At 39.3% G+C, this 24,368-nt stretch overlaps 1 protein-coding gene across 1 annotated transcript in view; it reads left to right on the forward strand.

Annotated features, from left to right (window-relative positions):
• The window catches only part of phex (phosphate regulating endopeptidase homolog X-linked), a 119,954-nt gene that overhangs the window by 83,517 nt on the left and 12,069 nt on the right, over positions 1 to 24,368 (forward strand). The window contains exons 13-15 of the mRNA XM_004911661.4: positions 15,447 to 15,524; positions 20,987 to 21,090; positions 21,696 to 21,754. Of these exons, the coding sequence (XP_004911718.1) occupies positions 15,447 to 15,524; positions 20,987 to 21,090; positions 21,696 to 21,754 (241 nt within the window). The remainder of the gene's footprint in view (positions 1 to 15,446; positions 15,525 to 20,986; positions 21,091 to 21,695; positions 21,755 to 24,368) is intronic.

The raw sequence follows: 24,368 nt of genomic DNA on the forward strand, positions 1-24,368 counted from the left end.
TGTACTGAGAGCTATCTCCCATACCCCTGTATTCCCTCACTTGTACTGAGAGCTATCTCCCCTACCCCTGTATTCCCTCACTTGTACTGAGAGCTATCCCCCCTACCCCTGTATTCCCTCACTTGTACTGAGAGCTATCTCCCATACCCCTGTATTCCCTCACTTGTACTGAGAGATATCTCCCCTACCCCTGTATTCCCTCACTTGTACTGAGAGATATCTCCCATAACCCTGTATTCCCTCACTTGTACTGAGAGCTATCTCCCCTACCCCTGTATTCCCTCACTTGTACTGAGAGCTATCTCCCCTACCCCTGTATTCCCTCACTTGTACTGAGAGCTATCTCCCATAACCCTGTATTCCCTCACTTGTACTAAGAGCTATCTCCCCTACCCCTGTATTCCCTCACTTGTCCTGAGAGCTATCTCCCATACCCCTGTATTCCCTCACTTGTACTGAGAGCTATCTCCCCTACCCCTGTATTCCCTCACTTGTACTAAGAGCTATCTCCCCTACCCCTGTATTCCCTCACTTGTACTGAGAGCTATCTCCCCTACCCCTGTATTCCCTCACTTGTACTGAGAGCTATCTCCCATACCCCTGTATTCCCTCACTTGTACTGAGAGCTATCTCCCCTACCCCTGTATTCCCTCACTTGTACTAAGAGCTATCTCCCCTACCCCTGTATTCCCTCACTTGTACTAAGAGCTATCTCCCCTACCCCTGTATTCCCTCACTTGTACTGAGAGCTATCCCCCCTACCCCTGTATTCCCTCACTTGTACTGAGAGCTATCTCCCCTACCCCTGTATTCCCTCACTTGTACTGAGAGCTATCTCCCCTACCCCTGTATTCCCTCACTTGTACTGAGAGCTATCTCCCCTACCCCTGTATTCCCTCACTTGTACTGAGAGCTATCTCCCCTACCCCTGTATTCCCTCACTTGTACTGAGAGCTATCTCCCCTACCCCTGTATTCCCTCACTTGTACTAAGAGCTATCTCCCATAACCCTGTATTCCCTCACTTGTACTGAGAGCTATCTCCCATAACCCTGTATTCCCTCACTTGTACTGAGAGCTATCTCCCCTACCCCTGTATTCCCTCACTTGTACTGAGAGCTATCTCCCATAACCCTGTATTCCCTCACTTGTACTGAGAGCTATCTCCCCTACCCCTGTATTCCCTCACTTGTACTGAGAGCTATCTCCCCTACCCCTGTATTCCCTCACTTGTACTGAGAGCTATCTCCCATAACCCTGTATTCCCTCACTTGTACTAAGAGCTATCTCCCATAACCCTGTATTCCCTCACTTGTACTGAGAGCTATCTCCCATAACCCTGTATTCCCTCACTTGTACTGAGAGCTATCTCCCCTACCCCTGTATTCCCTCACTTACATAGTAACATAGTAACATAGTAAGTTGGGTTGAAAAAAGACATACGTCCATCAAGTTCAACCATAATGCCTATACCTAACCTGCCTAACTACAAGTTGATCCAGAGGAAGGCAAAAAACCCCATCTGAAGCCTCTCTAATTTGCCTCAGAGGGGAAAAAATTCCTTCCTGACTCCAAGATGGCAATCGGACCAGTCCCTGGATCAACTTGTACTAAGAGCTATCTCCCATACCCTGTATTCCCTCACTTGTACTGAGAGCTATCTCCCATAACCGTGTATTCCCTCACTTGCTAAGAATCCATCCAGCCCCTTCTTAAAGCTATATAATGTATCAGCCAGTACGACTGATTCGGGGAGGGAATTCCACAACTTCACAGCTCTCACTGTAAAAAATCCTTTCCGAATATTTAAATGGAACCTCCCTTCTTCTAAACGAAGTGGGTGCCCTCGTGTCCGTTGGAAGGACCTACTGGTAAATAAAACATTAGAGAGGTTATTATATGAGCCCCTTATATATTTATACATAGTTATCATGTCACCTCTTAAGCGCCTCTTCTCCAGTGTAAACAGACCCAACTTGGCCAGTCTTTCTTCATAACTGAGACTTTCCATACCCTTTACCAGCTTAGTTGCCCTTCTCTGGACCCTCTCTAACTCAATAATGACCCGTTTGAGCACTGGAGACCAAAACTGAACAGCATATTCTAGATGGGGCCTTACCAGTGCTCTGTAAAGGGGAAGAATAACCCCCTCCTCCCGTGAATCTATACCCCTTTTAATACAGCTCAAAACCTTGTTTGCCCTTGCAGCTGCTGCCTGGCATTGCTTGCTACAGCCAAGTTTATTATCTACAAGGACTCCAAGGTCCTTCTCCATTATGGATTTGCCTAGTGCAGTCCCATTAAGGGTATACGGGGCTTGCATATTTTTACATCCCAGGTGCATGACCTTACATTTATCCACATTAAATCTCATCTGCCACTTAGCTGCCACTGCCACTTGTACTGAGAGCTATCTCCCATAACCCTGTATTCCCTCACTTGTACTGAGAGCTATCTCCCCTACCCCTGTATTCCCTCACTTGTACTGAGAGCTATCTCCCCTACCCCTGTATTCCCTCACTTGTACTAAGAGCTATCTCCCATAACCCTGTATTCCCTCACTTGTACTGAGAGCTATCTCCCATAACCCTGTATTCCCTCACTTGTACTGAGAGCTATCTCCCCTACCCCTGTATTCCCTCACTTGTACTGAGAGCTATCTCCCATAACCCTGTATTCCCTCACTTGTACTGAGAGCTATCTCCCCTACCCCTGTATTCCCTCACTTGTACTGAGAGCTATCTCCCCTACCCCTGTATTCCCTCACTTGTACTGAGAGCTATCTCCCATAACCCTGTATTCCCTCACTTGTACTAAGAGCTATCTCCCATAACCCTGTATTCCCTCACTTGTACTGAGAGCTATCTCCCATAACCCTGTATTCCCTCACTTGTACTGAGAGCTATCTCCCCTACCCCTGTATTCCCTCACTTACATAGTAACATAGTAACATAGTAAGTTGGGTTGAAAAAAGACATACGTCCATCAAGTTCAACCATAATGCCTATACCTAACCTGCCTAACTACAAGTTGATCCAGAGGAAGGCAAAAAACCCCATCTGAAGCCTCTCTAATTTGCCTCAGAGGGGAAAAAATTCCTTCCTGACTCCAAGATGGCAATCGGACCAGTCCCTGGATCAACTTGTACTAAGAGCTATCTCCCATACCCTGTATTCCCTCACTTGTACTGAGAGCTATCTCCCATAACCGTGTATTCCCTCACTTGCTAAGAATCCATCCAGCCCCTTCTTAAAGCTATATAATGTATCAGCCAGTACGACTGATTCGGGGAGGGAATTCCACAACTTCACAGCTCTCACTGTAAAAAATCCTTTCCGAATATTTAAATGGAACCTCCCTTCTTCTAAACGAAGTGGGTGCCCTCGTGTCCGTTGGAAGGACCTACTGGTAAATAAAACATTAGAGAGGTTATTATATGAGCCCCTTATATATTTATACATAGTTATCATGTCACCTCTTAAGCGCCTCTTCTCCAGTGTAAACAGACCCAACTTGGCCAGTCTTTCTTCATAACTGAGACTTTCCATACCCTTTACCAGCTTAGTTGCCCTTCTCTGGACCCTCTCTAACTCAATAATGACCCGTTTGAGCACTGGAGACCAAAACTGAACAGCATATTCTAGATGGGGCCTTACCAGTGCTCTGTAAAGGGGAAGAATAACCCCCTCCTCCCGTGAATCTATACCCCTTTTAATACAGCTCAAAACCTTGTTTGCCCTTGCAGCTGCTGCCTGGCATTGCTTGCTACAGCCAAGTTTATTATCTACAAGGACTCCAAGGTCCTTCTCCATTATGGATTTGCCTAGTGCAGTCCCATTAAGGGTATACGGGGCTTGCATATTTTTACATCCCAGGTGCATGACCTTACATTTATCCACATTAAATCTCATCTGCCACTTAGCTGCCACTGCCACTTGTACTGAGAGCTATCTCCCATAACCCTGTATTCCCTCACTTGTACTGAGAGCTATCTCCCATACCCCTGTATTCCCTCACTTGTACTAAGAGCTATCTCCCCTACCCCTGTATTCCCTCACTTGTACTGAGAGCTATCTCCCATACCCCTGTATTCCCTCACTTGTACTGAGAGCTATCTCCCATAACCCTGTATTTCCTCACTTGTACTGAGAGCTATCTCCCATAACCCTGTATTCCCTCACTTGTACTGAGAGCTATCTCCCATACCCCTGTATTCCCTCACTTGTACTGAGAGCTATCTCCCCTACCCCTGTATTCCCTCACTTGTACTAAGAGCTATCTCCCCTACCCCTGTATTCCCTCACTTGTACTGAGAGCTATCTTCCCTACCCCTGTATTCCCTCACTTGTACTGAGAGCTATCTCCCATACCCCTGTATTCCCTCACTTGTACTGAGAGCTATCTCCCCTACCCCTGTATTCCCTCACTTGTACTGAGAGCTATCTCCCCTACCCCTGTATTCCCTCACTTGTACTGAGAGCTATCTCCCCTACCCCTGTATTCCCTCACTTGTACTGAGAGCTATCTCCCCTACCCCTGTATTCCCTCACTTGTACTAAGAGCTATCTCCCCTACCCCTGTATTCCCTCACTTGTACTGAGAGCTATCCCCCCTACCCCTGTATTCCCTCACTTGTACTGAGAGCTATCTCCCCTACCCCTGTATTCCCTCACTTGTACTGAGAGCTATCTCCCCTACCCCTGTATTCCCTCACTTGTACTGAGAGCTATCTCCCCTACCCCTGTATTCCCTCACTTGTACTGAGAGCTATCTCCCCTACCCCTGTATTCCCTCACTTGTACTAAGAGCTATCTCCCATAACCCTGTATTCCCTCACTTGTACTGAGAGCTATCTCCCATAACCCTGTATTCCCTCACTTGTACTGAGAGCTATCTCCCATAACCCTGTATTCCCTCACTTGTACTGAGAGCTATCTCCCATACCCCTGTATTCCCTCACTTGTACTGAGAGCTATCTCCCCTACCCCTGTATTCCCTCACTTGTACTGAGAGCTATCTCCCATACCCCTGTATTCCCTCACTTGTACTAAGAGCTATCTCCCATAACCCTGTATTCCCTCACTTGTACTGAGAGCTATCTCCCATACCCCTGTATTCCCTCACTTGTACTGAGAGCTATCTCCCATACCCCTGTATTCCCTCACTTGTACTGAGAGCTATCTCCCATACCCCTGTATTCCCTCACTTGTACTGAGAGCTATCTCCCATACCCCTGTATTCCCTCACTTGTACTGAGAGCTATCTCCCATAACCCTGTATTCCCTCACTTGTACTGAGAGCTATCTCCCATACCCCTGTATTCCCTCACTTGTACTGAGAGCTATCTCCCATACCCCTGTATTCCCTCACTTGTACTGAGAGCTATCCCCCATAACCCTGTATTCCCTCACTTGTACTGAGAGCTATCTCCCCTACCCCTGTATTCCCTCACTTGTACTGAGAGCTATCTCCCATACCCCTGTATTCCCTCACTTGTACTAAGAGCTATCTCCCATAACCCTGTATTCCCTCACTTGTACTGAGAGCTATCTCCCATACCCCTGTATTCCCTCACTTGTACTGAGAGCTATCTCCCATACCCCTGTATTCCCTCACTTGTACTGAGAGCTATCTCCCATAACCCTGTATTCCCTCACTTGTACTAAGAGCTATCTCCCATAACCCTGTATTCCCTCACTTGTACTGAGAGCTATCTCCCATACCCCTGTATTCCCTCACTTGTACTAAGAGCTATCTCCCCTACCCCTGTATTCCCTCACTTGTACTGAGAGCTATCTCCCATACCCCTGTATTCCCTCACTTGTACTAAGAGCTATCTCCCATAACCCTGTATTCCCTCACTTGTACTAAGAGCTATCTCCCCTACCCCTGTATTCCCTCACTTGTACTGAGAGCTATCTCCCATAACCCTGTATTCCCTCACTTGTACTGAGAGCTATCTACCATAACCCTGTATTCCCTCACTTGCTAAAAAGCCATCCAGCCCCTTCTTAAAGTGATACTGATGCTAAAAAAATCTACTCTTCAAAGTACAAATGGAACAAAAAATTACCTATAGGTCATGTTGACCATTTTCCCCTAATAGGGCTGCTTTTGTAACTAATTGTTACTTGAAGTTTTTAAACCTGACTGTTTTGCCAACCTGACTGTCCCTTCTGAACCTGTCAGTTACAGCTTCTAATACTAACGGACTCCTGCTGCACAAATATGGCAGCCCCCTCATAGGGGAACATGGGGAATCAGATAGGAAATGTAAAAGCATCAGGCAAATACATTTATGGCAAAATTATAAAGATCATGTAAAGACAATGTTTTGACAAGGGTTTAATATCTGGTGTCAGTATCTCTTTAAGGCTATCTAATATATCAGTCTCTACAACTGATTCATGGAGAGAATTCCACAGTTTTACAGCTCTCATTGTAAAAAATCCTTTCCGAATATTATATAAATCATAATGGATGCCCCCATGTCTGCTGTTCATCATATCCCACCTTAAGCACCTCTTTTCGGTAAACAGACCCAACTTGACCTGTTTTTCATCATAACTGAGATGCCATTGTTGATTTTAATTTCACTATATTAGAAACATAAAATCTATGGAAAACTAGAAAAAAAAACAATTACTGTAAATTGTAGAAAGGGCTCAGAAGAAGCATTTTAATATATTTTGAGGGTTCACATTTCCTTAAATGGGACAGCCCTAGGCCGACAGATGCACTGGTGCTGCTGCAAGTGTGGGGGAAGAATCTTTGTCAGTGGCATCAATAACAACGCCTACTTTTACCTTATATGGTTTAGTTATATTGGGAAAAACACTGAACAGATGGAACAAATAGACAGTTGTTGCAATACACATTAACTATGTAGCTATACTATGGGGCAGATTGATCAAAATGTGAGTTTAGAGTTTAATACACAAAAACTCACATTTTATTCATTCCTATCAGATTTTTAGAAGTGTATTTATCATTGTGTGAAAGTTAGAGTTCACCATAAGATAAATAAACTTCTAAAAGACATTTCTAAAAATCTCCTTAGTGTAGAAGGATCTAGGGGTTGTCTAAGTGCTGTCTTGTATAGAAAAGGGCATTGACTCAAGGGATGAAAACATAATTTTGCCCTTTATAGGTCCCTGGTAAGGCCTCACCTTGAGTATGCAGTGCAGTTTTGGGCTCCAGTCCTTAAGAAGGATATTAATGAGCTGGAGAGAGTGCAGGTAAATCTGGCCCTGACTATTGCTGTAAAGGCTATTACATTAATTACATTAATTTACAGTATTTTAATAGAGCAGCATGTAGACTAGTACTGTATATGAGAATATATAACCAAGTAGCACAGGAATCTATGAGAAGAGACATAAATCTTGCTCTGTAATACTTCCCACTGCATAAGTGTCAAGTCCTTGCCAAATGTGAGAGATTCTAGTCTCCATAGTTACAATGCTGTATGTTTTTTTTTTGTAACAAGTTATGACAATGCAGCATTCCTGCAGTTAAATTCCTGTCATTTCTGGGTAAAAAATATTGGTTATGGGCTCATTCCAAATGTGCTGAGCATTGCACCTAGCAACAATGGGATGCACCATGCAGGGTTATTTATCACCTGCTGCAACACACCCAGATGTTATCCAACTGCAAAAAAAAAAAATCTCAAGTGCTCATTATTTGTACCAGGTCAAATAAAAACAAGGATGCTAAATATCTGTTACATAATCCGATATATCTGGATATTTACAGCAGGTGGTGATGTAGCAAAGCATGTCTAAATCCGAAAAGGGGCCATGATTAAGCCGTGGATTAGCTTTATATACAAGTATCTTTACTTCAGATTTTTCAATTTGCATGTTAGCCTTCAAGGAAGAATGTGGATGAGGAGACGCTTAGAAACTACATGATGTATAATGTATGCAAATAGAATCTTGGACAGATGACAAAGGAATTCCTCGGCAGAATACTCGCGCAGAATATAAATGGCTTGACTGCAAAAAAGCCGCACATGCAGTACATTCAGGATCAATTATACTCTGTTGTATGCCAAGAAGGGAAGCACCACGTTAGAGGGGGTAAAACACATTATACACATCAGCACATTATTTTGATTTGTTTTTAACCTGGAATTATATATAATGCGTATGACATAGAGTTTCTCATGCATTCAGATGGCTCAATGCTATCAACTACTTAAAAACAGCACTTGCATATAATTTTCATTGGTCAAGATGTGATAAAACGTTGCTCTAATCTTAATAGTAAACTGAATTGACTTGTAAATGTAGTACAAATAGATGAATGCTCAGATAAAATAGGGGTAGGATAAATATTTTACATTTTAGGGGCCCATTCATGAAAGCACAAATTAAAAAAAAATAAAATACTAATTTATAAAACTTTTCGTACTGAAAATTGCACAACTTTTTTGTGGTTTTTATTAACTTCTACAAAAAAGTCGTATTTTTCACAAAGACTATGACCATTTCGGAATTCATTCAAGCTTTGGTATCGTGACTATCTGGCCAGGTTGGAGCTGCAGAGTGCCATTGAGTCCTATGGAAGGCTTCTAAAATCATGCATTGAAGTTTCAAAGTCAGAAAGGTTTTCGGGCCGTTTACGATCGCTTGAATCTGAAAATGTTGTGACTTTCGGATCGCAACCGCAATATTTTCGTACGCCCAGGAAAAAAAAATTCGGGACATTTTCTAACATCAGAAATTACCGTGGTTAATCCGAATTATTTTCAATTGTGCTTTTAACCACCCAAAATTTGTGCTTTAATGAATGGGCCCCTAAGTATGTAGGATTTCCTAGAGGGTGAGAAAGGTGGACATTTAAATTGGTGCCCAAAAAGTAAGAGTTTTCTGGGGGTAAGAAAGAGAGTGGGAGTAGTGCCCATTGTCTTTCCATCTAATGACGCTACAAACAGAAGGTTAAGGAAGAGTTATCATTTATTAACATTGAGCAAAATAGTCTCAGTGAAGTAACGCTTAAGAACCAATCCGCAATCAGCTTTGATCAATCATGCTGCAGATAAAATACCAAAAGCAGATATCTGATTGGCTGCTATAGGTTACTGCAGTGTGGCATTTTTACCTAGGGTTAGTGCATTAACCCCACTCTTTGGTTAGAGTGCAGAGAGGCTCAAGTGGCAGGTTACTTTAACTGAAGTAGGGATATACTGTATGTGATGTGGTTGTGAGTATGAGACTTTTTTTTTAATAGGGAGTGTTAGTGGGCTGGATCCCCACTAGGGGCCCTCACAGACATGGTGGAAAATTGAAGGTTTAAGTGGTATCTATGACCTTGAGATAACTGTAATATTATTTTGTTCTTTATATAGTGCCTATAGTGGCTGCTGCAGCAAATAAAGTGCTGTTTAGCATAAAAAAGGGCATTTACGTGACAGGCAAACATAATTTTGCCTCTTGAAAGGTCCCTGGTAAGGCTTTACCTGTAGTATGCAGTGCAGTATTAATGGATATTAATGAGCTAGAGAGAGTGCAGAGACTGCAACTAAACTGGTAAAGGGGATGGAAGATTTAAACTATGAGGTGAGACTGTCGAGGTTGGGGTTGTTTTGGATAAAAGACGTTTGTGATGGGACATGAATACTCTGTACAAGTACATTAGAGGGGATTATAGACAAATAGGTGATCTTTATTTCCATAAAATGTATGATGTACCTTCTTCACAGTGAGGGTAGGGAGATTGTGGAATGATATTTTGATGGCAGATTCTGTTAATGCCTTTAAGAGGGGCCTGGATGATTACTTGAATAAACATAATATCCAAGGTTATTGTGATCTTATATACATTTAGTTTATAGGTATCGGTGCATATCTAGTTATATAGGTGAGTGCATAGATAGGTCTTTATGTGTATGCATGTGCAATGGGGTCATTTGGAGGAGTTGAACTTGTTGGACCTATGGCTTTTTAATTCCCAAATAAACAATGGAACTGTGCAATGTTTAAACAAATCATCAGGGCCGGAACTAGGGGTAGGCAGAAGAGGTAGGGCACAACATTGAGGGGGCGCTAGGCAGGTAACTCTGTTGCAAACCACTAGTCTGGAATCTCTTACCCCCACCACTGATTTCCTTGTGCTCCCTCTTTCCATGACACACACATACAGATGCAGCTAAGTACCTTTACCATGTTGTTGCATCTAATGCAGGGACAAAATTAACAAAATTTACCACCAGGTGGCGCATGGTCTACGGTGTTTTCTTTTGCTTTCTTTACTGGCAGGTCTTTGCACTCTAGTGCCATCTAGACGCAGGATTTAACACTCAAAAAATGATAACACAAGAAAAAGGGAAAGTTGTGCTCAACCACTAAATTGTAAACCATTAGGCGGGGGTGCAATGAGGCTGTGACCACAAAATACATATAAACAACCGCAAAAAATCCTCTGCACTCACCCATTATCAATATGTAGAAATAGGACATTTCTGTGCATTCAGCTACTAAGAAATGCCTTCCCTCCCCACCCCAAAAAGAGGGATTGTTTGTCCGTACATTGCAATATACTTCAAGCTGGCCAACTACGTCAAAGTCATCCCTTCTGGCCAGTCCTACACTGACTGACCTATATAAGTAATTTAAGATTAGTACTGAGCAAAGTACCTGCAACATGCTTGCTTATAAGGTTAAAACTCCCATATGGTTGCCCTTTTATTGGCTCCATTGGGATCACCTGACTGTAGCTGGGAATAGTGGGGGCTACAACATGGAGCTGGCCACTGCTCCTGTATAAACAATAACACAAGAAAAAGGGAAAGATGTGCTCAACCACTAAATTGTAAATCATTAGGCGGGGGTGCAATGAGGCTGTGACCACAAAATACATATAAACAACCACAAAAAATCCTCTGCACTCACCCATCAAAAAATGATGTCTGAACACAGTGAGCCAAAATGTGAAAACTTGCTGGCTGCATCTGTATGTGTACACACACACATATATACACATACACAAAACATCATCAACACTACTTTCACAGGTCTTATGGAAAAAACGAAACAGTGTTTGCTTTTGTTTTTAATGTGCACTCAGGCAGTTAAGCCAAGTACATAGCATCTGATTTATATATACACTGTATTCACATACATATACATACATAAAAGCGACTGTACCACAGGATATTTTGCCTGTTGAAGAAAACATTCAAACTTCCCTTAAAAATGTCTAGGGAATCTTCCATCACAACATTTATTGATGCCTTGTCCTTTATTTCTGTGTAAAAAAATTATCCTCTGTATCTATAAGGCCCCCTTATGAATTTGTAAAGAGTTATTATATCTCCTCTCAAGCATCTCCTCTCCAGAGAGAAGGAGCTGAACTTTTGATAGTATTTCCATGTAACTTAATTGTTTAATGCTTTTTACCAGTGTAGTAGCACATCTTTGGACTCTAAGCTCATTAATACCTTTCATGTGGCCTGGGACAAACCTGTACTGCATACTCTTTTAAAATTGCCCATAATTAGTATACAGCTTGACCTCCTCGTAAAGCTATTTTCTCTTGTTAGTAGCTAGTCCTCATTTGCCTCACTTATACTGGAAGGTTAACGGTATATTCCAATCACATTTTATAGTTATTAATATCCAACTAAAATCTCTACCCATAATGTCTCCTCCCCACTATCCCCAGTACTAGCCTTGGTATTTTCTTTAGTACACGGCTTTGATATTGGTTTTTTTTTATGAAGACAAATGCCATCACCTTTCTACTCCCTCTGTCAATTATTGGCTTTGCATTACGTTTTCTTTTTGACCTTGATACAATCTGTTTGTAATTGTAGCAGTGCTATTTCCTTATAAAGTCATTATTAGCCCATTTTTTAACAGTTCTATCTCCTTAAAAAAAAATTACGGGGGGCGTGGCCTCCGCTCGGCAGATAGAAGACGTGTTCTAAGCCTTAGCTGAACACACCCTTGGCCGAGCGCAGGCCACACCCTCCTCCGCATCGCATCCGTATTCGGCATCCTTGGCGCCCACCCTACCTTGCCCCTGCCCCCGGCCAGAGCAGGCCACGCCCTCCTCCACATCCGGCATTCTTGGGACCCACCCTACCTTGCCCCTTCGCTCTGCGGATAGAAGACGTGTTCTAAGCCTTAGAACACGTCTTCCATCCGCCGAGGGCAGGGGCAAGGTAGGGTGGGTGCCAAAGATGCCAGATGCGGATGCGATGCGGGCATGGCCTGCGCTCGGCCAAGGGTGTGTTCAGCTAAGGCTTAGAACACGTCTTCTATCCGCCGAGCGCTGGCTACGCCCTTCTCTGCATCCCATCCAGCATCCTTGGGACCCACCCTACCTTGCCCCGCAGCATCCGCGGCCAAACATATTGTATGGCTCTCATGGAATTACATTTTAACCCCTGCTTTATAACATTATAAATTATTGTTTCCTGCTGTTCTGGTGGGATCCTCATCCTCCTTTACGCCGTGGCAGATTGCATGTTCTTTGCACTGCTCTGCATTTCGGCACTTGATGCACCTTAAAGGAAAACTACACCCCCAGAATGAATACTTAACAAACAGATAGTTTATATTATATTAAGTTGTCTATTAAAGAATTTTACCAAACTGAAATACTGAAATATATATATACAGTATTCCAGTTTGGCAAAATTCTTTAATAGACAACTTAATATTAGTGATGGGCGAAATGTTTCGACAGGCATGGATTCGCAGCGAATTTCCGCGTTTCGGCATTGGCGTATTGGAGTGTTTAGTGAAACAGATGAAAAAATTCACACAGAAAAATTCGCCGCACGTCCATAAATTGTCGCAAGAATAGTCGCAGGCGTCAAAAGAATAGTCGCGGGACATCAAAACTTAATATGATATAAACTATCATATATATCTCTGCAAATATTGGCCTTTTAAATCTCTTACCTTGAGCCACCATGACATGTAACAGGAAGTAGTGTGGGAGTAAAAGACAGAACTCTGTCCATTCATTGGCTGATGTGGCCTAGCATGTATGTGTGCCTTGGCTTGTTTGTGTGCACTGTGAATCCTATGATCCCAGGGGGCGGCCCTTAGTTCTTAAAATGGCAATTCTCTATTTAGGAGTACCCAATAGCACATATTACTAAAAAAGTATAATTTTATGAATATGGTTTATTTAGATGAAGCAGGGTTTTACATATGAACTGTTTCATGTGAAATTTTTTATACTGGTCAGAGGTATAGTTTTCCTTTAAATGGTGCCTGCAAGGAAACTAAATTGATTCATAATTCTTCTACTTTTTAATCCATCTACTATTTATAAAAATAAGTACTACTTGTTTTTAATGGAGACTGAAAGGACTTGCATAGAAATAGGAACTCTTTGACAGCGCTTGAGGTGCTTCTGTCATTGGCTGTTAGTTACACCTGCTGCTTTCTATAGGCATTAATTACTGTTATTCCCATGCTAAAGATATTATGTGTAAATGTGTTCAATTTTATGCAGTGACTGCACTTTATTATTATGGCCTAATTTTGGAATATGCATGTTATAAATCCCTTTAACTTGAAGGTTTTTATAGAAAAATATGAGTAAATGCATCAAAAAGACCAGTAATTTAAGTGTAAAGTCATTGATTTAATGTCCCAAATGTATCTGTACAGAATCAATATCTGTCAGAGGTCACATTGCAGAAAAAGCTTTTAATGCCAAGTAATGTCCAACTGTCGTCGGAAATATGATTTAAATAATCAGATGTTTATTCCTGTTTGTGTAAAATGATGCTCTAAAGATCCAAATGGTTAAACTGTATTTACCAAAGGCCACAAATGTTTAACATCAACAAATATTATACAATATTCTACATCTAATAAAATACAGGTCCTACAGATATAAACATTCTCTTTATATTAGCATAAACTTGCATATTGTGGGAAATGCTTAGATTTCTGGGGTATGTTATTAGCAACAGTATTGCAAAGAAACATGTCCCATTGTTGGGGCTCTCCAACGTACAGTAGCGGGGGTTTCCAAACAGCTTGTGCAAAGGAGTTCTTGCACATTACAGTACATTTTGTTAACATGGAGAGGCAGATTTATTAAAGTTGTGATTTTCAAATTTGAAAGTTTTTTTTTCAAATTTGAAAAAATCTGAAGATCTTGAAATTGCTTTTATTTATGAAAAAAAAACTAAAAATGTAGTAAAATCCCATTCTATTCTCTATTTTGTATTAGTCTCTTAAATTCAAAATTATTCTTGAAACCTCAAATTGTGAAAATACAGCCATTGACTTCTACATGAACTTACCAGTTCAGTTTTTAGATGCCATTTTGAGTCTTTTGTGCCTAATAAATCTTGAAAATTTGAGTTTCGGAAACTCAAATTCAAATTCAGAATTTTTGCAACACAAACCTTGAATCATGTTAAAAACTTAGATGTTGATAACCCAACCCCTTAATAAATATTCAAAAATTTCTGCTGTGGTGTGAAACTGCTGCCTTGCTGATTAGGAACCCTACCCTATGGCTATTCTTATGTATGTACACTAAAGCATCTTAAAGGGTGTCATAATTGTTAATATGCATAAACTATATCTTCTGTCATCACGTTCCCTATTGTTAATGACAATTACTTATCCTAGAAGTGGGATATATATTCAAATTTTAAAATCGCAACTTTGATAAATCTGCCTCTCCATGTTAACAAAATGTACTGTAATATGCAAGAACTGGCTTTAAAATCTAAGAACAAGCCTTCTATATATAAAATAGCAATGTCTTTTTTAGGTCCGATGTTATTTAGCTTAGTGCAGGCTTTTGCCCAATGGTGTAGCTGTTATGGTAAGCTATCTTGCCAGTGGGGACACATGCCTCCTCACCAACAGGAATGCCTGCCGCTCACCTCATTCTTGGTTCTCTCCCTTTAAGATCTGGCAATATCCAAGTAGTGGAGGGCTCCTCCGAAACTGAAAGGCAGCTGTTATAGGCAGAAGGCTGGGCTCTGACTGGGACCTTGGCATTAGTTCTGGGTTTTGGCATACCAAGGGGCAGATTTCAAGTCTGTGTTGGTGATGCATCCTCCAGTTTTCAGGGAAATGGTGATTTTCAGAAAGTAATGGTTACGTGTGTAATACATTGCGTGCTGCAGAAAATATTGCACACTGTGTAATATGTTGCGCCCTGCATAAAATATTACTTGAAATTATGTCATTATGAGATAAATAAAGCCAAGAACATTGTGTTAAGTCGCAAAAAATAAGAAATTATAAAATTTTTAGCGCATTCTATAAATAACACTCATTTTATCTACCTTTAGTGAATCGGCCCCCAAGTGTGACAGTTGCACTATTGTACTTAGCTGCAAGTTTAATTTTCTTCCCTAATGTCTTTTTATATACCAATAAATGCATGCACACAACATGTAAACTAACAGAATAAATACAATTGTTTCCCTTTTTTGTTTTTTAATTCCAGGCAGTGACTGTAATGGCAAAAGTTGGGTATCCAGAGTTCCTTTTTAATGACACCTATTTAAATGAAGATATCAAAATGGTAAGTCAATGGCCACATATATTTCACTATTAAATGCAGTCTCTAGAAACCTATTAGAAGCATTGGTAAGTAGGTGTAGGTGTGATTCCATTAACAAGTGGCTAACAAGAGACTCAACTTTTAGTGTAATTTGTGACATTTTGTTAATAATTGTAATATTTAATATTAATACTTATTAATTAATAATCTATTAATAATCTATCTTCTTGTCTCTTTGATTCTTAACTTATTGCAACCATACCTTGTATTTATTCATATTTATTATCATACTTTGTATGTATCTATTATTGTAATAAGACCTGTTTGCTGTATTAATTTATTGTTCTACTGTACAGCGCTCCGTAGTTAAGTAGCGCTTTATAAATAAATAAAGATATACATATGTACAAATAGTGAGAAAAACTATATATGCCAATAAGTTGTAAACTGATATTAAATAAAGTGATACAGGTATGGGACCCAGTATCCAGGCCTGGGACCTGGGGCTTTCTGGATAAGCGGTCTATCTGTAATTTGGATCTCCATAACTTAAGTCATTTAAATATTAAATTAACCCAATAGGATTGGGTTTTGCCTCAAATAAGGATTAATTAAATCTTAGTTGGGATCAAGTACATGATACTGTTTTATTATTACAGAGCAAAAGGAAATTATTTTTAAGAATTATTTGCTTATAATGGAGCCTATGGGAGATGGTCTTCCTGTAATTTGACATTTTCTTGATGGGTTCCAGATAACAGTGCCCATGTCTGTACCATGAGACTGATTTATCAATACTCGAATTCCATTTTTTACTGTAATTTGAGTTATTTTGCACTAAAACTTACAATTTATTCAATTTATAACTTCAAATCAAGTCAACTCAAGGTCCTGTAGAAGTCAATGGGAGCTGCCTGAGGCTAAATGTAAACTATTTATTTAATTCCTGTCTTTCAAATTTCTTTGAGCTTGTAAACTCACTAATTCAATGTATTTGAGGTTTTTTTTTTTTGCAATTTTATTTTATCAAGTCTATTATATTAAGATTTTCAATAAATAAGCAAACATACAAGTGAGCTTATTTGAAGTAGAAAATTAGAATTTTGCTAAATATGCCTCCCCATGTTCTTTTAAGTTTTATTTTTCATACATTCTTTTTACTAATTAAAGAAAGTTATCTGAATATATTTCTTCCGTGAGAACAAGAATGCTTTTAAACATCACTGCTATGCTAATCATAATGAAATACATCTACTCTTTAGTTCTACATAGTGTACCACTGGGCTGGAAGCTTATGCAATACCATCAAACATGAAACAGTGCATAAATTATAAATGCTTTATTTCATTTCTCGCTTAAATAATGACTGAAGAAATGGATCAAGTTAGACTAATTGGATGGTTTAAATTGCTTTATGAAGTTCAATAAAATATTTCAGTCTATATTTTCCAAGCCTTGCTCTGCCAGAAAGCACTTTCTGACCCATTCACTGGAGTGAACTGTAATATAAAGTGCTCTTCGGTGCCAGATGCTATACCAGGGCATAAATAACTCATAGGTCACATAGTGTGTACTTAAGTACATTTTTCTAACCAGCCAGTCAATAGTTTCCTTGTGAAATTAGAGATAAGTGTCTTGTTATGGGATTGCATAATGCTTTAATGGGGTACTAAAGCAATGATTTTATACAGATTTACTCTCACTGATGGCACAGTGCAGATAACTGTGTCATTAAGCAAGATTAGGGTTAACCTTCATGTCTGCTTTTTGGAAAGCATTTTAAGGCACTTGTTTAAAATTATAGCACTCTGGAGCTTAGAACTGGCCAGCGTTTCTTGGCTACTTTATTATGTGGAAATAAAAATAGGTTGGTAGCTCATCACTCTTTCTTGGAAAATAATAGCATTTAGAACATCACAGCTGATAAAAATAAATCTATAAGACTTGCACCAAAGCATTAAGAACTTGAGTAAGTGTCTGCGAAGAAATGCTTTAAGGTGAGAAAATGCATCAGCTTCAGGTTCTGCTTAACACACTCAGTCACTTGACTGATGTAAGCCATCAACATCTTCTAACCCATTAAAGAACATTGTAGTGCTATATAGTGGAGACCATAGCAAATGGTTAAGTCTGTTCTTGCAGAAGATGGAATCTGTGCTGTTTTCATGTATTTACCACCAAATCTTATTCTGTCTTCCTTACTTAATAAGTGATGCCCAATGCCACAATAATCTTAGAGTTTTGGTACAATTACTATCCAGGCAATGAGGGGTGATGTGGGGTGAGCTTATGTTGGGAGGATGTAAAAACATGTTGATTTTCTTCTCCCTTGGTGGTTATTGAAATAATGTGACCTGTAGTGCTATTATGATCTAGAGTCTGTCTGTTAAAAAGAAGTTATTTTTTATCTATATAGCACTGACATATTCCAAAGCACTTTGCAAAGATTATACATCATTCACATTAGTCTCTTCCCCAATGGACCTTACAATCCTTGTCACATTCACAAACAATGTTTAGTTCATTTTGTCTTCCAAGGAGAGCTTCAACTGAAAAAGTTCTTGATAGCAATGTGACTTTACTTTTTTCATTAGATAGTGGCTTCCACAATATTGTACATAACATAACAAAATAACAAGACTAATTATGATAAACAAAAAAAATGTAGCTCCAAAAACAGTGTATTGCACACAGGACAGAAAAAACAACTGGTAACAAAGGGGTTTTTGTGCACTTAATTCTAAAACGTAACTTTAATATTAATTTTAAAAGGTTCCAAACTGCAAAGGGATGACCATTTAAACAATGAAAAAGGGAGCTGAATCATACTGGATTTATGACTAGTGGGGTGTTTCATGGATTAATTGGTCTGAGTGCTGAATTTGCTTCCTTTGTATAATGCCATGACTAATTGCCACCACAAGTCTCCGCTTAAAAGGCTGAATAGTATTGCTCAGAAGCTCAGAATTACGGAAAGGCCATTTCCGATTATAAGCAAATAATTCAAATTTTTGAAATGAATATCCTTTTTCTTTGTAATAATAAAACAGTGGCTTGTTCTTGATCCCAACTAAGATATAATCAATCCTTATCGGAGGCCAAACAATCCAGTTTAATTAATGTTTTAATGATTTTATAATCTTAAGGTTTCAAAATCCAAATTACAAAAAGAGCCCTTATCCAGAAAACCCTAGGCCCTGAGAATTCTGGATAATAGGTCCCAAACTTTATGTCTTCAACTAGTACCTGTTTGAACTGTATACAAAAATAGTGTGGGGCTCTTAATCAGAACTGCTGGGTTAGGTTCCACTGACCTAGTGAAAATAAGAAAACACAATGGTTTTTGTATGAGTCCAGAGTAACTTTTGTTCCTTTACTGAAATTGACAGCTTATATATGGTGATTTCTATTTACAAGTATATTATAAAAAAAATAAAGATTTATACTATAGTATATAGTAAAGTGTACAGTGTATATAGTATATATTACTTTTCTTTTTTTGCATCTTTCTACACAACAATGTTGGTTGTGGAATTAGAATCTACTCAATAGTGAGGGGCTCTTCTGTTTAATAGGCAACCAGTAGATAAAATAAAGTATAAGAGATTATTGTAGTCACAGGACTATAAATAACAAAATATTATTTGTTGTGACTGAAACAATGGACCACACAAATAAACCACATTGTTGGTGTTTGAAAGTAATTTATGTTTCTTATATAGTGAGTGATTATAAAATATAAGGATATTATAAGTCACTGAGGAGTTCTGTGTGCCCATAAAGACATAAGGTCGAAGGCCAACTGATTTTATACAGGTAACAGAACTCTGAGGTGACTTCTAATATCCTTTTGCACATAATTTATTGTAATACACACGTTTCAGTAAGTCACATGACAGAAGTGACATCACTAAGCACTGATTATAAGTACTTATATCACTAAGCACTGTATTTAAGGATATAATGTACAGTATATGCATGGGCCTTGTGTATTATAAATATATATATTACACCAAGGGCCACATTTACTAATCCACGAATCCGAATGGGAAAAATTCGGATTGGAAACAAACATTTTGCGACTTTTTCGTATTTTTTGCGTTTTTTTTCGTCGCCGTTACCACTTTTTCAGAAATTGTTGCGACTTTTTTGTAGCCGTTACGACTTGCGCGAATTGTTGCGACTTTTTCGTAGCCGTTACGATTTGCTCTTATACTGTCGCGACTTTTTCGTATTGAGCGCTCGTAAACGGCGGGCAAACCTTTCAGACTTTGCATGATTTTGGAAGCCTCCCATAGGACTCAATGGCACTCTGCAGCTCCAACCTGGCCCAAGGAAAGCCTCCCATAGGGCTCAATGGCACTCTGCAGCTCCAACCTGGCCCAAGGAAAGTCTCCCATAGGGCTCAATGGCACTCTGCAGCTCCAACCTGGCCCAAGGAAAGTCTCCCATAGGGCTCAATGGCACTCTGCAGCTCCAACCTGGCCCAAGGAAAGTCTCCCATAGGGCTCAATGGCACTCTGCAGCTCCAACCTGGCCCAAGGAAAGTCTCCCATAGGGCTCAATGGCACTCTGCAGCTCCAACCCGGCCCAAGGAAAGTCTCCCATAGGGCTCAATGGCACTCTGCAGCTCCAACCTGGCCCAAGGAAAGTCTCCCATAGGGCTCAATGGCAACTCTGCAGCTCCAACCTGGCCCAAGGAAAGTCTCCCATAGGGCTCAATGGCACTCTGCAGCTCCAACCTGGCCCAAGGAAAGTCTCCCATAGGGCTCAATGGCACTCTGCAGCTCCAACCTGCCCCAAGGAAAGTCACGATACTGAAGCTTGAATGAATCAGAAACTTTCGTACTCGGCGCAACGGCTACGAAAAAGTCGCGACAATTCGCGCAAGTTGTAACGCTACGAAAAAGTTGCGACAATTTACGAAAAAGTCATAACAGCTACGTAAAAGTCACGACAATTTAAAAAAAAATCGCAAAATACAGATCATTACGAAAAAAACGCATTCGGACACTTTTCGGACGTTCGTGGATTAGTAAATGTGCCCCCAAGTGTCCTCACTCTAATCAAACTGTATGCCAAAAAAGTGTCAAATGTTAAAAAAAAGTATACGATTGGAGACAGACCAGCTTTCCCATAAATATTAGTGAACACATGTTATTACTATTAACATGCATAAGAAAATCCCTATGTGTTCTATTATCATCATGGACTGCATGCTGGGTGCCTGATAATACCACATAAATGTATATTCATAGGAAAGCTGGGTCTCCAAACATACTGTATATTTATCTATCACACAGATATCTGTAATTTAACCTGCTGCCTACATTAAGTTAAATCAAGTTCTAGCTTTGAATTGAAATCTTTTATAAAGTTTGTATGCTTAGTTTTCTGAGGCAGAAATAGAGTACACATTGACTGCTGGTTAGTCTGTGTGGTTTATTTATAATAATAATACATTTTCTTCTATTACCGTGTAGCTGAAATTCTCAGAGTCAGACTATTTTGGGAATGTCCTACAGACTCTGCATTTTATATCGCAATCTGATTTCTACTGGCTGAGGAGAAACGTTCCTAAAAAGGAGTAAGTTTAATTAAAAAAAAATGTATGGGCTGTTTAAATAATGCACAACTGGTTTATTTCTTTAACAAGTGAAATTGCACACCCCTATTATAACACCTAATATGTTTTTGTGTAGTACTGGAAGTCTGGTATCTGAAACTTTTAAAACATACATACATTATTCACATGTTGTAGAGCTGTAACCTGAAAATGAACACTCAATTTACTCACAGATTATAAGGTTTTGTGAACTATACATGTAGTATATATATACTGTATATACATATACTGTAGGTGGGTGCTATTATACACATTGACAAAGACAGGCTTGAAAACCTTCAATTGATAACAATCAGAGCAGTAATTATTAACCACAGCAGAGAGAAGCATTATGATGGTTTCCACTAATATTTAAAGATGCAAATTCATCAGATATGATTGTTATCTATACAAATACACAAAAAAATATCCTTCTACTTCTGGGTGAATTTAAGATTAATGTATAGTCTAATAAACCTGTCAACATTGCAGATGTTCCCTTTGCTATAACTGGCAGATATTCTTACTACCGGACACAGTTAAATGCATGGACTAGAAGTAAAATACTTGCCTATTTTTCCATATAGGTGGTTTACAAATCCAACCACTGTCAACGCATTCTACAGTGCATCAACCAATCAGATCAGTAAGTACTGAAATCTTTGGTTTAAAAATTTCCAAATAAAATGGTTTCAAATGGGTTTGCTAGATATGAACAGTCCAGGACATATGAAAGAACTTTGCATGAAATGTATTAGGCTTGCAGTTTGTTCCATTGGGAAATCCATTGGGAAATCTGATAAAAGGAAAAAACCGCATAAACAAAGATTAAAATTTTGCACCCAAAGACAATTTGCACCCAGTTTTTATGGGTGCCCTCTTCAACATGAGTTCATTGAATAGGGCTTGTGCTCAACATGCTTTTTGCCTGTTGTTTTAATCACATAAAATCTAAGGTTTTTGTCATTTCTTGAGCTAAACAGGCCAAACAGGGAAAGTTAAGCTGCTCCATGTTTAGTTAATAATGTTAATAATATTTAGATTATTGGTAAAAAGCTCCTTGCTTTTCCCTTTGTTGTTGTTGTTTTTGCCTATACATAAGCAGAAGTCCATTAGGCAGGGGTAATTTAGTTATCTTCCTTACAAGAACCAACCCAGGAGTATCTTCAGTTTCCTTCTTTGCCTTGTTTGGCAAATAGCAAGTTTAGTTTAAAAATAATATAAACCATTTATTTTTTCATGATTAAATAAAATAGGCAAAAAGTATGTGCCGCACAAGCCCTATTCATTGCGCTTATTTTGAACAAGGGGAATAATACATGCTATACCTGCTTTAATACATGCAAAATATCTATTTTCCTCTTTAATTCTGCACCCATTTAGTATACAGTGTATGTAATTAGAGCTAAATACCTCACAGCTATGATATACATAATGCACGCATTAGTTACTTGCTTTAATTGACATATTTCAGTGAATTATGGTGGCATTCTGACACTATCTGTATGATCCAATTTGCACAGTGGACCCAGAGGTGAAGAACAACACATTAAAACTCCAAATTATTCATCAGCTCAGTGCATAGATATGGCTAAAAGTCAAAATTAAAAAAGAAATAAATATTATGAAACATCTTGTTCAGCATTTCTTCTTACACTTTTATAAAGAAAAAAGAACGTTAAAGTGCAAATTCTTGCCAGAAGTCTATTTTTCAACAACAGAGAACTTGCAAACTTGCATTTTATTGTTTGCCATAGAAAGCTTTCTGATATAATATAATGCTGACTATAAAGTGGGCTTTAGAAACAAACAATTGAGGCTTTTAGAAGTTATATGATGATTTTTTATTTCATTCAGACATTTATCTAACCATTGGCAGATTTATCAAGTTTAGGGCATAATACATGAAAACTCTCCCACGTTCTATTCATTCCTTTGGGATTTTTAGAAGCATATTTATCAAGTGGTGAACTCTAATTTTAACCTATTGATAAGTGAGCTTCTAAAAATCCCATAGGAATGAATAAAAGGTGGGTGATGTTTTATGTGTTAAACTTACATTTTAATAAATCTGCCCCAAAGTATGAGGTTACTGTTGGATAAATGCCTCTGGAGTTCTCAGACCTCATTTATAGTGATGAGCAAATCTGTTTCGCTTCGCCATAAAATTCGCGAAATGGCATAAAAATTCGGGAAACGACGAAAAATTCGCAAAACACATTTGTCACACGATTTTTTTGTCACCTGCGTCACTTTTGTTGTCCGTGGCTATTTTTTTGTTGCACGCATCTATTTTTTGTCGCCACAGCTATTTTTTTTTGTCGACCACTTTTTTTTATGCGACCGCACCCATTTTGACGCAACCATGCTCATTTTGATGCGGCCAATCTGACACATGTCAAAAAAAATTTCTGCGCGACAAATTTTTCCCTGGCAAATTTTCACGGAACTTTTGCGTTTTTTCAGTTTTTCACCAATGGCGAAATGCAGAAATTCGCTGCAAATCCATGCTTGGCGAAAAAATTTGCTCATCGCCACTCATTTATGAATGCTGGGTATAGCTGCCAATCTCTGATGCTTGTTTATAGGGGGATCTGTGTGGTGCGAGCAGCGCACTGTAAAAACATTTTGCTGATACCTGGCGTGCACGTGACGTCAGTTCTGGAAGTTGATGCCAAGTTGAAACCAATACACTATACCTGTCTACGCACAATTGCTTACTAGGACATCTCCAATGCTTACTGTGCATGCAAGGGCCAAATATAGTCAGAACTTCAGGAGAATATGCAAAAACCAGGAAAATGCTATCAGACCGATGACTGGGGAGAGAAGCCAAAATAGGGTAACTACCATAAAATAGGGGGCTCTGCCTGGGAATGGTGCAAAGTGCAAAAAAGAAGGGGCAAGGCAGGTGTTAATTTAAAGTCATCTTTTTGTACTTTTAAGCATCCTTTGACAAATCAAGTTGATTCTACCAACATTTTTCTTGTTTCTCTCTGTATAAACAAAATTTGCTTGGCCCATTCTAGAAAATTATGGGAGAGAAGGGTTTGAAGAGCTAGGTGTGAGAAGTAAGAGAAATGAAAGATGTAGGAAGATATTGTCAGTTACCTATTGGTATTAGATCATTTTTGTATCTTTTTGAGGTTGGGAATCTCTGTCATTAGATTTATGGTTTATTGCTGGTAGAGCATGAGATTCTCAGGTTCTTTTCTTTAACAGGTGACGTAAGGTAAGACAATTGAAAGATTAAGAGGAAC

Source organism: Xenopus tropicalis, chromosome 2, assembly GCF_000004195.4.
Source record: "Xenopus tropicalis strain Nigerian chromosome 2, UCB_Xtro_10.0, whole genome shotgun sequence".
Classification (NCBI taxonomy): Eukaryota; Metazoa; Chordata; class Amphibia; order Anura; family Pipidae; genus Xenopus; species Xenopus tropicalis.